Below are 15,183 nucleotides of genomic sequence, written 5' to 3' on the forward strand. Positions count from 1 at the left end.
AGTGAGCTGGCCAGCTAAGTGTCTGAGGCTGGATTTGAACTCATTGTCTTCCTGGCTCTTGGTCTAGCACCCTACCCACTGCACCATCTAGCTGCCTCCCTTGGGACTACCCTTCAATTACTTTGTGACTCACCAACCCGCCTGTCCTCTCTCCTTCCTTCACTGCACCTGGGGGGCGGCTTCTCCCACCACATCTTCAAACACCAGAAATGAAACTGTCTCATGTCACCTTAAAGAATTCCAGTAGACACTTGACAGCCCCTGATGCCACCTACTCAAGTCTCTTCTTTCTCTGTTAGGATCCTCGGGCTCTACTGAGGCAAAGAGGAGGAAATTTACCAAGCAGCAGAAGGGAGTTTTGTGAGAACAAATTCCATCTGGTGAGAATTCTCCTTTCGCAGGGGCCAGGGATGAGCAACCAGAAACTATGGGAGTTTCCATGGTTAGGGAGGAAGGAGAGTACAACCTTTTTTGGGGTCAGGTGCTTTTATTGGGCTTAGCTCGGGGATTGGGGACAGTGGTTTCTGGATGAGCCCTTGACAAGGGTTCCCAGTTATTCTGTCTTGTCTCCAAGGGCTTTTCCTCCATTGATGCTGCTCCAGAAAGATGGTGCCTTGGTGGGCAGAAGGCATCATCTCTGGGACATCTTCCTTCCTCCTTGGCTTCTTGGGTGGATGATCTGGTCATAGACATCCACTTTGGTGACATCTATCTCCTGGGGATCAAAAGAGAGGACTCAGACTGAAGTTCTTAGAAAAGAAGGAATCTTAGCTGAACTTCTGTCTGTCTCCATCTCCCCCACAGCTCCCTCAGCTCTTGTCACCCCTTCCATGGGCTCATTTCTGTTCTCACAGCCTTTACCTGGGTGATCCTGCCCAACTGGAATGTCCTTCTCTTTCCTACCAACCCTCCCCAAGCCTTTAAGTTTATTGGGGCCCATTGAGGACACTGCCCACCTCTCCCTAGGAAGCTCACCCTAACCACCCCAGCTCTCAGGAATCACTTTCCTTTCCTGACAGGTTCCCTATCCTTCAGGGTGATATTCAAATCTTGCCTTCTCCAGGAACATACCTAGACCTCCTCTCCGTTCCCCCAAATCATAATTCCTGGTATCCTTCACACTTTTCTGAGGCTACATGACCTGGAGCCTTAATTATCTTTTCATACAATCATAAAATATCAAGAGTTGTACCTTAAAATGGAATGTCAGAGCTGGGAGGGCCCTTAGAACAGAGAATGTCAGAGTTGGGAAGGCCTTAGAACAGGGAATGTCAGAGCTGGGAGGGCCCTTAGAACAGACAATGTCAGAGCTGAGAAGGCCTTCGAACAGGGAATGTCAGAGCTGGGAGGGACCTTAGAACAGGGAATGTCAGAGATGGGAAGGCCTTAGAACAAGGAATGTCAGAGATGGGAGGGACCTTAGAACAGGGAATGTCAGAGATGGGAAGGCCTTAGAACAAGGAATGTCAGAGATGGGAGGGACCTTAGAACAGGGAATGTCAGAGATGGAAGGGGCCTTAGAGCAGGGAATGTAAGGGTGGGGTTACAGAGAAGCAAATTTCAGTTCAACCTGGGGAAGAACTTTCTGTGAGTGGGAGCTGTGCAGCAAAAGCACATTAAATTGTCTTCAGAATGTGAAGAGAAGTTTTCCAGTCCAGGCTGGATGTTCTAAGAAGGAACTGCTAAACTGACTACAGCCTTGAGAGTCACTCCCAAGTCTGAGATTCATCCCATGCACTTGAGATCCAGAGAATAAAGAGACCTGCTCAGAGTCCCACAGCTAGTAAATTGTACCAGAGGCAAGCCCTGCCTCTTCTTTCCGGTGGACCTTAAACATATCACTCAAGTTTTCTGGGCCTTGGCTTTCCCATCCATAAAACAAGGAGGTTGGACAAGAGGACCTTTGAGGTCCCTTCCAGCTTTCAGGCTAGTACTTCTAGTTCTGGAGCCAGGATTGGAAAGCAAGTTTTTCTACTTCAAGTCCTCTTGGGTAAGATCATTCACCATCAAGACTACGATGTCATGAGGGAATTGGCTCAAGCCAAAGCATCCATCTCTCCTGGGGTCCAGGTGTTTCTTCAGTTTGTCCCTGTACCTACCTGGTAAGCTTTCTCAGACAGGGTTGAGGAAGAGGCTGAGGCAAAACTCTGTTCCTGTAGAGAGGAATAGGAATTAACTATGCTTCCTTCAGTCCCATATTACCCCAACCCAAAGAAAGCTCCCATGATCCTTCAAGAAACCAATCAATTAATCCACAAGCATTTATTAACCATCTGCTATGTGCCAGGCAAGTGCTAGGCACTGGGCATACAAAGACAAAAGTGAAAGAATCCCTGCTATTGTGGAGTTTACATTTTGTTTGGTTTAAAAAAACCACAAACTTACACATAAACAGATATTCATAAACCACATAAGAAATAGGTACAAGGTGACTCGGGGGGATATTAGGTTCCTTCCATTCTAGAGGAGGGCTCTCCCTCATCAACCTCCTGAGTTAGGTTTGAGGGGTAGCTCAGAGGAGACCTGGACATCCTCCCTCTGGAAAGACAGAACAGGGGCAGGGGAGGGACAAGGCCACAGACAGAATAGAGCATGAGGGGAGACAGAGACCAAAGGTGATGCTCCTACCTGGGTGGTTGCCATCCTATCTCCAGCTTGGGGATTGTTTTCATATGTGTGCAGAACTGCAGGCTGTGATTGATTCTCATACGTGTGCAGAACTGCAGGCTGTGATTGATTCTCATATGTGTGCAGAACTCGGGACTGGGAATCATTTTCATATGTATGAAAAACCTTTTCTGCAGAAATCAGAGAACAGGGAATAATAGCAATGATGGTGATGGTGATGACGGTATTCAGTTGTTTCAGTCATGTCTGACTCTTTGGGACTCCATTTGGGGTTTTCTTGACAAAGATATTGGAGTGGTTTGCCATTTCTTTTTCCAGCTCATTTAACAGATGAGGAAACTGAGGCAAACAGGGTTGGTGGTTGTTGTTAATATCACCATGTTGGGATCAAGGTATAATGTGTCCACCAGAGGCAGATCAGACCAATATGAGCTCAGAAGACTCTACTACAGGTGGAGCACAAATAATCCACGTGAGCATTTGGAGTGGAGATGTCCCGAAATTTGTTCATCTCACATTTCTTTTGAGCTACTGCAATTCAGCTTCATTTATAGAGCACATTGCCTTCTTTGATGCAGGCAGGCCATGCTGGGTGGTCCTTTGTCAGTGTCTCCCAAGGCACAAATCAATTCCAAAGTTCCTCAGAGAGACAATGAACACAGTTAAGTGACTTACCCAGGGTCACACAGCTAGTTAGAGTCTGAGGCCAGATTTGAACTCAGGAAGAGAAACTTTTCTGCTCCAGGCCCAACACTCTATCCACCTAGCTATCTTAATAATAATAATTTACATAGTGCTTTAAGGTTTGCAAAGCACTTTACAAATATTATCTCATTTGATTCCCACGATAGTGTTGGAAGTAAGTGTTATTACTATCTATATTTTACAGATAAGGGAACTGAGGCAAACAGAGAAGTGACTTGTTCCAAGTCACACAGCTAATATGCATGAGTTTGTATTTGAACTTAGGTTTTCCTGATTCCAGTCCAGGACTTTTATCCACAGTACCAAGCTAGGAGGATCTTAGAATGTGGATCTTGGAGAAGCCTTAGAACAAGGAATGTCAAGGCTTTGGGAGACCTCAGAGGTTATCTAGACTACTCTTCTCATCCTTGTGGAGATGAAAGAGCCTTGGTGGTGTATTTGAGTCTTTCTTTTCCAACCTACTAGTTTTGTGACAGTTTCCTTTTCTGTACCATAAAAATTTGAACAAGATGGGTCAGGTTGACCAGCACTCCCTCCCCAAACTTCCTCTTTAGGAACAATTTATCTCAAGGACCTTCACCCAGAGGCAAGCTCAGCTGTGTTCACAACTGACCCAGTATAGTACTCTCTGTGTGGGATCACCAGCAGTCTTGCTCTAAGCCCTCCCTAAGGCAAACATTCACTGTACTGCCCTTAGGTATACCTGACCTTAACACGCAATGGTCCTAGGAGGGCAAGAGACATGGCAGCTCCTACCACACCCACCTCCACCACCGACTCTTGCTCTATCCTCTAGAACTCCCATATCCCTGGCTGGCTTCCATCCGCTCTTGGAAAAGCAAGCCCAAATGAACTATCTTTTCTGAGCAAGCCAATTGTCTGGTAGTCTGAAGATAGCACCACCTGGTGTCTAAATGATAGATTACACTCCTTGCTGGTTGTGACAGCCTGCTTTTCAGTAAGTGGCAGAAAGCAGGTCAATGAACCAGGAGTGGGCTGTTTTTGCTTCTACGTTATCACTCAGTGTGCACCTGGACAATATCACTTGTCACACCATAGCAGGAAGGAACCTATGAGATCTTTTAATCCATCTCCCTCATTTCACAGATGAAGAGGCTGAGGTCCAGAGGGGCAAGGCACTTGCCCAAATTAATATAGCTAGTAAGTGGAGTGGCAGGGCTGAGTGGGTGAATTCTAAACTTCTTCTCCAACACTACCATCATCACTGATGTTTATTTAGCATTTTAAAGTTGGCAGAGCAAACTTTACATATATTTAAACCTCATAGCAACCTTACAAAGCAGGTCCTAAGGGTATCATCATCTTCATTTTACAGATGAGGAAACTGAGGCACACAGAAGTTAAGTGACTTGTCCATAGCCACACAGCAAGTATCAGAGTTGATATTTGAACCTTGTTCTTCCCGACCCCAAGTCCTGCACTTTCACTAAAGGACCTTGGAGATAGAGATCAATCCCCTTATTTTGAGGAAGTGTAAACTGAGTCTAGAAGACACACTAGGAACACACACAACACAGAAGAGAAATTGTGCTTTGTGTTCTCTGTCTCTTTGTCTTCCTTTCTATCCTTGTCTTCCTTTCCATCTCTCTTTGTCTTATCCTCTTTCTCCCTCTTCTTCCCCCCGCCCCTGCTGCCACCCTTCACCTGCTCCATAATGGAGCCATGGCATAAGGGGCCACTCTAAAATAACAATCTAGAGGTTCCGCTTTAGAGTAGGAAAAAAGTCGGTTCCCTCCTTTCCTAACCACCAGGGCTTTCTTGCAGCTGCTTCCTTCCGGCTCCCACAGCTCAGTTGCCCTGACTTCCTTTATGGCTCAGGTCAACATGGAGGCTCTAACTTCCCTGGGTCTCAGTTTCTTCATCCGTAAAGTGAGGAGGTTAGAATAATGGATAACAACTCACTTTGGATCCTGGCTGCATGACTCTCCCCACCTGGTCTTAGATCTTCCATTTGTTTCTGTGAAGCCCTGAAAGGAAAAAGTAAGGAAAATCCCTGAATCAGTGACTCTTTTTAGGACTGGTTCATCCTGGGGATCATCAGAAGGGAGGGTCTTGGGACCATTCCCAAAGGAGGCCTCAACCCCTTTCTTTTCCATATGGAGGCATGAAGGTTCAGAGAGAGGAAAGATGGTGGTGTCCGTGACCACACAACTAGTAAGTGGTTGGGTCTCCAAGTCTAGAGCTCTTTCCACATTGTCTCTTAGGAGATAATGTCATCTTAAGATGTTGGACTGCTCATATTCAGGCATCACAGGAGAGGTCTGGGCAGGGGAGTGTTGGAGAATGTTTAACTACTGGCTCTCTGAAAACAAATGTATGCAGTTTGATTTCCATTATTATTAACATTTTCTCCATCTACTTCTTAAGTCTAAACAATAGACAATCAGCAGCACAAATCAATAGCCCTGATTGGCATTTGCCAATTTCCAAGGTGTAAATTCTCAAGCTGAAAATTACAATCAATTCTCTAGCTGGTAGAAATGGCTCCAGAATATCACAGCAACATTATTTGGGGAATTTGTTTTTGCCTTACATAAAAAAGCATCTATATGGAGTTAGATACAGAAGCATCTACACAGAGTTAGATACAGAAGCATCTGCACGGAGTTAGATACAGAAACATCTGCACGGAGTTAGATACAGAAGCAACTGCATGGAGTTAGATTCAGAAACATCTGTATGGAGTTAGATACAGAAACATCTGCATGGAGTTAGATACAGAAGCCCCTGCATAGTGGTAGATGCTGAAGTTTCTAAGGAATTCCTGGATGACTCCTGGGTGACTCTTCTGTGTGTCTCTCCTGGGATCTTAGATCTACTGCTTGTTCTAGCTCTGTTACTTCTAACCTCTGATGCTTCTCACTCTGTGCTTATCTCCCAGGATTCTTAACCTCTGATAAATGTGAACTGCTTAATCCCCTGCTTCTGAGCCATTTGGGGAACCATTACTTTATCCTGCTTGCTTCTCTGCACCACAGACCACCCAACTATCTCTCTGCCCTTTGTCTCTGGCACTCTTGTATCCTGCTGATTCCCTGGGACACAGACCCCTGCTTGCCATTTGCACTCCCTGTGACTATGGTCTGTTGTCTGGTTATCACCCCTACCATGATGCGGCCCACCATGACAATGTGACACCAGTTTCATCAAGGTAGCTATGTTCTCACTGACACCAGCTTCCATCTCCATCATGTACTCTACCAGAGGGGCTAACATTGTTCCTGCTGGTGTCAGGGCTGCCACCCTGACCTGTCTTTGCAGTGGCCAGTCGTTCCTTGGTGATACGGTGGGGGTGGAGGTGTGATGATTGACCACACTCCTGGTTCATGATCTGCTGCTAAACAGGTAGGCAATAGAGGAAGCATGGTTACCTTTTGGTGTTTCTAATACACAGAATACAGCCCAGGCCTCCAGCTATCACCAGTGCAGCCAGAACAGCAGTCGTAACAAGAAAGATGAGGTTGATTTCTCTAGACTGTGAGGTCCCAGAAGAATCCTGAGAATCTGCATGGAGAGGAAGGAAGGTCAGGTCTTCTTTGTATACCTTGTTGGGATTCATGGGATCACTGATGATGGAATGTCCTGGCTAGAAGGGACCTCAGAAATGATCTTTTCCAGTAATCATATCTTGTAGATGGCAAAACTGATGGCCAGAGAAGGGAAGGGATTCTATCAAGGTCATATGGGTAGAAAAGAGCAAAGGTGGGTCATCTCTATACTCTGAAGAGGTGCTTAATGAAGGATATTGGAGATCAGAGGATGTTAGAGATGGGAGGGACCTCAGGGGCCAAGACAAGAAGAGATACAATCATAAAAATACGAAAACCTAGTTCTGCTCATGTCTTTCCCAGCTGGTCACAGGTATGCTCAGGACTCTTCTATCTTTAACAAACTTTCATTTGATGCTGCTGTTCTATCAAGCTATTCTCCTCTATCTTTCCTTGTTGGATCTCAACTGTACAACCAGCCATCTGAAGATATAAAAAGTCACACATTTATGTGACTGACTCCTACTCTTTTCCCATCACACAGTCTCCTGATGACATCTTTGACTCCTATTCTTAGTTTTTTTCTTAATGCATGTGGCAACCTGTTCACATCCATCCTGCACCTATTCATGGCCCTTGGTGTGAAGCTCCCCTGCAGTTCTTCAGAAGCAGTCATGTTTCAGGTCTCTGTGGCATTCAGCAATACTAGTATACTGTTATTATGGAAAAGATGGGCCTTTGCTTTGGGATTGGGGATCTGGCACATTTGCAGAGCTCCTGGGATAATATCTTTCCACTTAAAGAAACTTAGGAGCTTCCTTGAGGAAGAATTGTGATGATGTACATGGTAGGTTCTTTGTAGAGACTATGGAGAATGTGTGGACATTCTGCAACTGGTTCCAGTTGGGGAACCATGTGTAGAAGAGGAGTCTCTTTGATTGGTTGTGGTGTGGGGGAGATTATGCCCTTGACGTAATGAGAGGAATGTCTAAACTTGTTTTTGTTATATCTCTGAAGTAAATATTCCCTTGTAATAGCTAATTGATGTTAAACAGCTAGATAGAACTGGGGTGCTCCTCACAGGCCCCTAACGATAGAGGGGGGAAACATAGTAGTGGCTTGAGCCAATGGCAGCAGAGAAGAGATATCCACAAAATCCCTCAGAGTATCCTTTATTACATTTGTCCTTCATTTTTGAAGAGGACCATGACATCAGGGAAATGATGACATGACTTGCAGTTGACTTGGATTTGAATGAGGGAGGGCTGTGCAAGGTCACCAGCCTCACTTTCTCCTCCAGAATCATCTGGGACTAGTGGCCTGATATTGCTCATAATCATCCATCAGTCTTCTTCACAAGATTTCAAAAACCTTTGTCAATCATCTTTCTCCATTTGTCAAGTAAGTAGGATGTTTGTTGATGAAACTGCTTCCTGAGATCCTTTGATTTCTTTGTCGTGATGACTAATTTGCATTGGTTAAACTTCTGGATAGAAAGCATTATTGTTATTGATGTTATTTATGTTGTCCATGTCCCATATTTGATTGTTAATTATTTGTTTAAATAACTTGGGGGTTAAGTTATTTCAACTGATCTTTTTCTCTCACATTATTATTCTTTCATCTTTATCACTACCACCGCCACCACCACCACCACCACCACCACCACCATCATCATCACAACCACCATCATCATCGCCACCACCACCATCATCACCATTGCCACCACCACCATCATCACCACTGCCACCACCACCACCACCACCACATCATCATCATCATAACCACCACCATCATCACCATCACTACCACTACTACTACCACCACCACCACCACCACCACCATCATCATCGCAACCACCATCATCATCGCCACCACCACCATCATCACCATTGCCACCACCACCACCACCACCACCACGACCACCATCATCATCACCACCACCACCACCACCACCACCACCACCACATCATCATCATCATAACCACCACCATCATCACCATTGCCACCACCACCACCACCACCACCACCACCACCATCATCATCACCACCACCACCATCATCATCATCACCACTGCTGCAACTACCATCATCATCATCATCACCACCACCATCATCGTCAACATCTTCTTTCTCTTTTTCTTCCTCCTCTTCCTCCTCCTCATGCTCTTTGTCTTAGTAGCCTGACTGTGCACAGACAACTGACACAGGGATGATTCTCACATTAATACCATGTATTTTCCAGTCTGTTAAATTATTATCTTTAGATGCTGTTAATTACTAGACATAATCTATTTTTTTAGGAGTGAAAACTTAAACTTTCAAATGATTTTTTAGGGGGTAAATTTGTAGGATTTATACTTACAAAGTTATTAAGGTTTAAAATTGCACTAAGACCTTGGGAACAACCTGTATGTTACTTTAATGTTGACAGTCATTAAATTCTTCATGGAATTTCTCTACCACTGCACACTTAGTACATAATCTGAGATTATTTTCATAGCAGGCTTTTTGCAAATGCTTATTACTAGTACTACAATTAATACTACAATGATCAAATGTCTCATGAAATTATGTTGCCTGTCATTTGGAGTTTGGTGAAACCCATCCTGCCAATTCCATTCTTTACCTCTTCAATTGTTACCTGTGAGCCATCCTTCCATTCAATTACATTCTCTTTCTTTCTTCTGGTTTCATTTATATTGAGAATGTCAAGATTGGTAATATCCAAATCCTCCATGAATCTACTGGTTGGACACTAGACAAGAATTTCACATCTAGAATATTAAATTAAACATCTAATGAATCAACTGAAAGTTTCTGATTTTGAATCATTTGATAGTGACAAGACCTTTCTTTTCTGGGTAGTTGTGGCTGCATCCTTTGCAGGGATAGTGGCCGGGCTGTATCTCCACAGGGGATGCTTCCTGGGATAATGGCTGAGGATACTGGGCTGGAAGCATTGCTATTCCCAAGGCTCTTGGGCTCCGGGTCTTGGGCTGTCTCCATGAGGATCTGAGGGAGAGATGGTGGTCAAGGCAGTGGTGCTGGTCTCACTTGCCTGGAACACGCTTTCTCCCCTCTCTCCCTCAGTCTGTTGTTACTTTAGGTAGGCTGCCTTGCCTGCCCTGAGTGTGGCAGTTGGTGAGGATGGCTGGCCCCTTCTCCACAGGAGTTATTTCCATGGATGATGGCTCTGAGGGCTGAGATGGAAGCAGGGCTGGTGTTTTGGGAGGTTATCATGCCTATCTTAATATGAAATAAGCCTGGATAGCTTGTGAAGGACTTAAAATTCCAGGCTGAAGAGTTTCTTTTTTATCCCCGAGGCAATTGGATCCACTGAAGATTTTGAAGAAGGTGAGGGTGGAGTGATGCTTGGATTTGTATTTTAGGCATATCAGTCTGGCAGCTATATAGAGAATAGAAACTCAAAGATGGGAAATGGAGAAAAGAACTGATCACAGAGTATAATAATTTCACCCAGAAGTTAAACCCAATGAAATCAATTGCTACTACAAGGACACCAAAAGAACCCAGAAAGCTTCGAGTCAACAATTTGTTTACTTCATCAAGGGTTAGTGGATCCACCACACTCGGACCCTAACATCACAGTTCCTGAGGTGCTTTACAAAGGATGTAGAAATGGCAAGACAGGAAACATAGATGAGGAAAAGCAATTGGATTGGATTAAGTAGAGAGGAGATACATGCTGGATGGGATACAATTGTGAGGACATTGAGGAGGCACCAACTTACAAGGTATCCAAAGGAGAGGGAAATACTAAAGGTGTAGTAAAAACTCAAACCTTATTGACTAAAGAAATATGACAGAGAAAACACCCCAAACTGCTGACTTACATTCATACTCTCCCATCAACACAACGTCTTGAGGGTCATCTATGCTGGAACTGAAAACATCCTCAAGGAGGATGAGTAACTTTTTGCAAATGATATTCACAAATGGGCGTTTCTATCTCTCAACTGACTGAGCTAACATTGACATAGTGCCTACTGGGTACCAGGCTCTGGGCTAAGTACTGTAATGATTAAATCATTTTATCCTCACGACAACCCTGGGAGGTGGGTGTTATTATTATCCCCATTTTAAGTCAAACAGAGGTGAAATAAGTGGCTTGCTCAGGGTCACGCAGCTTGCAAGTGTCTGAGGTTACATTTGAACTCAGGTCTCACTGAGTCTATCTCCAGTTCTCTATCCACCGCTGCCACCTAGTGGCCAAAGAGTATAAGAACCCACTGAACTTGGTGTTTAAAATAGTGGACTCCACAGGAGAAAATGCTGCCTTTAAAGAAGTTGTCTCCCCTCCCATCCGTGCATGTATCAAACTCTCTTGTGATTCATTGGAAGATGTTAACAACAGAAAAGCTGGAGTATGAGGAGCGAATATGGATTTTTCTGCTCTCATTTCTAAGGTTCCCTCTAACTCTGCGGTCTTGAGGCCACATGTGGCCCTCTAGGTCCTTTGACTGAATCTTCAGCCCTTTGACTGAATCCAAACCTCACAGAATAAATCCCCTTCATAAAAGGATTTGTTCGTAAAACTTGGACTCAATCAAAAGGCCAAACCCAAGGACCGAGAAGGCCATATGTGGTCTTGAGACTACGGGTTCCTCACCCCTGCTCTAAGGTTTTCTCCAGCTCTGATATTTTGTGTTCTAAGGTCCTTTCCAATCCCAACATTCAGTGGTCTAAGATCCTTTCTAATTTTGACATTCTGCGGCTTAAGGTTCTATATTGCAAAGTCCCCTCCCCACCTGACATTCTTTGAGGTGGTGAACTTGGCCTATTTTGGACAATGGTGATTTGGGACAAAGTTGAGTATGGGCCTGGGGTGGCTATGACCAGCTTGGATAGATGGGTGATGGCAGACTAAGGGGGAACAGAAGGGCCCCTTGCAGGAAACAGGAAAGGAGTCTTGTAAAACCTGGGGCTTTTGTCCCTCCTTCCTCATGCCCAGCCCTTCCTTTTTCTCTTTCTGCCTTTCATCAACGTTGGCTGGGTATGCCCTTGGGTACATGAGGTCCTAACCAATTTGGGCTTGGCAATGAAGCAGTGTCTGGTAGTTTTAGCCTCCAGCAGGACAGATTGGGCGTCATCTCCCATAATTGCATATGTATCCCCTCTGCTTAAGCCCTAGCCTTCCCTTTGTATTCTCCCCTTCTCTCCTCATCCTTTTTTTCACTACAACCCTACTCTAAACAGGCTGACTTCCACTCCTGGAACATCCTCCTTCCTTGTCTCTGCCTCCTGGCTGCCTTCAGATCTCAGCTGAAGTTGCCTCTTTTGCCAGGAGCCTTCTGCAGTCCTCCTTAAACTTAGGGCCTTCTTTCTGGGGTTACCTCCAATCTAGCCTGTCTATACTCTTTGTTTGTCCCTGGTTGGTTGCACGGTGTCTCCCCCATTAGCCCAGAAGCATCTTGAGGGCAGATACTGGGGGTTTTTTGCCTTTCTTGGTAACCTCAATGCTTAGCTCAGAGCCTGGCCTATAGTAGGCCTTCAAACAAGTATTTTACTTGACTTGACCTGGATACTTGGGTACTTCCCACTGCTACACTTTTGCTCAGGATGTGCCTTTTGGCTGTCTCAGTGGCTTCCCAGACTTCCTGTCATTCAAAGCCTGGTTCACATCCCTTATTTTCCAGAGAGTCCTTTTGACCAGAGGACTTTTCTCTGATAGACCATTGCCCTCCTCGGTAAATACCATGCAGCCTGGGATGACTCTTTGTATTGTGGTGACCTTGTTTGGGAATGATGGCTTAAAGTTAGATTTTAGAACTGGAAGGGAAGTTGTCCTCCAAGGGAAGACAGCCTCCAAGTTTTCTACCAATTCCAGATCTGTCTGTAATCCTATGAACTTAGAACATGGAATGTCAGAGCTGAGAGGACCCTTAGAACAGGGAACACCAGATCTGGGAGGACCTTTAGAGCAGAAAATGACAGATCTGGGAAGGAGCTTAGAACAGAGAATGCCTGAAATGGGAGGGTCTTTAGAACAGGGGAGGTCAGAGCTGGGAGGGGCCTTAGAACAGGGAATGCCAGATCTGGGAAGACCCTTAGAACAGGGAATGACAGAACTGGGAGGAGCCTTAGAACAGGGAATGCCAGAACTGGGAGGGCATTTAGAACAGGGAACGTCAGAGCTGGGAGGGGCTTTAAAACAGGGATTATGAGACCTGGAAGAGATGTTAGAACAGAGAATGTCAGACTTGGGTGGGATCATTTAGCAAACAATGTCAGCTCTGGGAGGTCTCTAAAAGGCTAATCCCCTCCCTTAGCAAATGGGGAAATTGAGGCTGAGAGAAGGAAAGGTCAGGCCACATGATATATCTGTGGTATGGCTAGACCTAGGCCTTAGGGTGTCCCCTGGTTCCCATGGCTCCTTCCATTGCTTCTTTCATCACACCAAAAAGAAATGAGACTCACCATATACTTGGATGTATTTCTCACTCCAAAAATCTTCTCCGTCCAAGGTGTTGACTTTGATGAGGTAGAGGCCAGAATCTCTGGAAGAAAGGTTTTTCAGCATCAGGGAGCCATTTATGTGCGTAAGGACATGGTCCTTGCTCTGATTCCCAAAGAGGCGCTTTGATCGCTCTCCAGGTCTGATTACAGAGAACTTGTTGGCGCTGTTGTTGCTCTCCCGGTACCATGTGAATGAAAGGACATCTTTCGGGACACTGTGCACTGAGAACATGATGCTGCCGCCGACCGTTGCCCTCTCAGGGACTAGGGTGATGGTCACCTGGGCCCCCACAGCGATGTTCCAGGAACTCAGAATGGAGGCTGAGAGGACAGCAAAGGTGTATTAGGGACAGATGACCCTTGGTTCCCAGATCCAAGATCCCTCCCTTCAGTACCCCTGAGAGTTGGGTTATTAATTCACCCCTCTTTCTGAAATTTCCATTTCTTTTGAAGTTTCCTAGAATACCAGTGTGCTATGAGTCATTAGAATGAAAAACTGAAAATGCTGTAACTGGAGGAGACATTAGTCACTAATGATTAGTGTATAGAATGTCAGAGCTGAGAGGACCCTTAAAACAGGGAATGTCAGGGCTGGGAGGGGCCTTAGAACAGGGAATGTCAGGGCTGGGAGAGGCCTTAGAACAGGGAATGTCAGAACTAGGAGGGGCCTTAGAGAATGTCAGAGCTGAGAGGGGCCTTAGAACAGGAAGTGCTAGGACTGGGAGGGGTCTCAGAACATGGAATGTCAAAGCTAGGAGGACCTTAAAACAGGGAATGTCAGAGATGAAAAGTACCTTACAACAGAGAATGTCATAGCTGGGAGGGCATCTTAGATCATGGAACATGGGATGTCAGAGTTTGTATGGACTTTAGAACAAAGAAAGAATCTTGACATGAGAAGGAGACTTCAGTCCAAACTTCTCCTTTTCCTGAAGACTGGTCTGAGTTGAAGCTAGGCTGCGGCAACCAGTGGGATATTTTCCAGAGAGTCAGAATTTAGCGGAGGCTTAGAGCACCAATGCTTTGCTTCAGTGGGTAGAAAGGATTGGTCTTGGCAGCCTCATTAGCAAGGTTAGTTCAAACAGGAAGCTACCAGAAGGAGCCTCTCATGAATGATTCTATAGCTCAGGGCATGCTCTTCCTTCTCCTACTGTAGATCTGAAAGATTCTTCCCCTCCTCCCGATTAATTTCCCTTAGTGATTTGGTTAGGAAGTCACCTTTTGTTATGTTTACCCTTGTTTGATGTTTGCCTCAGAGCCAGGGTTGCTTAGTCTGGTCTCCAGGCTCAGAGAGTCAAGGACAGGGCCAAGATTAGTACTGGAGCCTTGGACTTTCCTGTCTTTCCTCCCCTCCCCTCTCCCCCACGCAGAGTTCTGGGTTCCCTTTCACCTGTGAAAAATAACCACCTTCCAGGAGCCATGTGGAAGGAGCTGCCAGCTCAGGAGAAATGCCATCCAGTTTGGGGGTGGGTTTCTGGTTCCTCAAGGTCTCCTCTTCCTGGGGAGTCTCATGTGTGTACCTTCTTTGGAGAGTGCCTGTCCTGGAGTGTGTGTGTGTGTGTGTGTGTGTGTGTGTGTGTGTGTATGTTTAGCAATATCTCTGGGCATTGCTGTAAGAGCCATCTCTATTTCCTGCCAGCAGCTCTCTTGAATCTGTCCAATGGCCTTTCTCTAGGGGAGGAAACCTGGGGCAGGAGAAGGACCTCCCTGGTTGGGATTGGGTTGTAGAGAGACTTGAGGAAAGTTACTTGTACCTCAAAACCCCAAATGATCTCAAATTCCAGCTCACTCACCTCTCATGTGACTTTGTACAAATAATTTCCTATGTCTAGACCTCAGTTTCCCCATATACAAAATGCCT

General features: G+C 45.4%; 1 protein-coding gene across 1 annotated transcript; it reads right to left on the reverse strand.

The window, feature by feature from the left end:
- Positions 1 to 413: 413 nt before the first annotated feature.
- On the reverse strand, positions 414 to 14,892 carry LOC118836039 (carcinoembryonic antigen-related cell adhesion molecule 3-like). Its single transcript, XM_036743385.1, has 7 exons — positions 14,713 to 14,892; positions 13,284 to 13,643; positions 6,726 to 6,858; positions 5,257 to 5,321; positions 2,629 to 2,798; positions 2,100 to 2,153; positions 414 to 715 (listed from the first exon to the last, which is right to left on the reverse strand). Exons 1-7 carry the CDS (start codon positions 14,741 to 14,743, stop codon positions 632 to 634), a joined length of 897 nt encoding a protein of 298 aa, XP_036599280.1. The 5' UTR covers positions 14,744 to 14,892; the 3' UTR covers positions 414 to 631.
- Between the last annotated feature and the right edge of the window lie 291 nt (positions 14,893 to 15,183).

This window comes from Trichosurus vulpecula, chromosome 2 (genome assembly GCF_011100635.1).
Source record: "Trichosurus vulpecula isolate mTriVul1 chromosome 2, mTriVul1.pri, whole genome shotgun sequence".
Classification (NCBI taxonomy): Eukaryota; Metazoa; Chordata; class Mammalia; order Diprotodontia; family Phalangeridae; genus Trichosurus; species Trichosurus vulpecula.

Coding starts and splice junctions, on each gene's coding strand:
- LOC118836039 (XM_036743385.1), bottom strand. CDS start 14,743: ATGGCTCCTGGAAGGTGGTTATTTTTCACAG. Junction 6,859..13,283: donor GAAATACATCCAAGTATATG/GTGAGTCTCATT, acceptor CTCTCCATGCAG/ATTCTCAGGATTCTTCTGGG. Junction 2,154..2,628: donor ATAGGATGGCAACCACCCAG/GTAGGAGCATCA, acceptor TCCTCTCTACAG/GAACAGAGTTTTGCCTCAGC.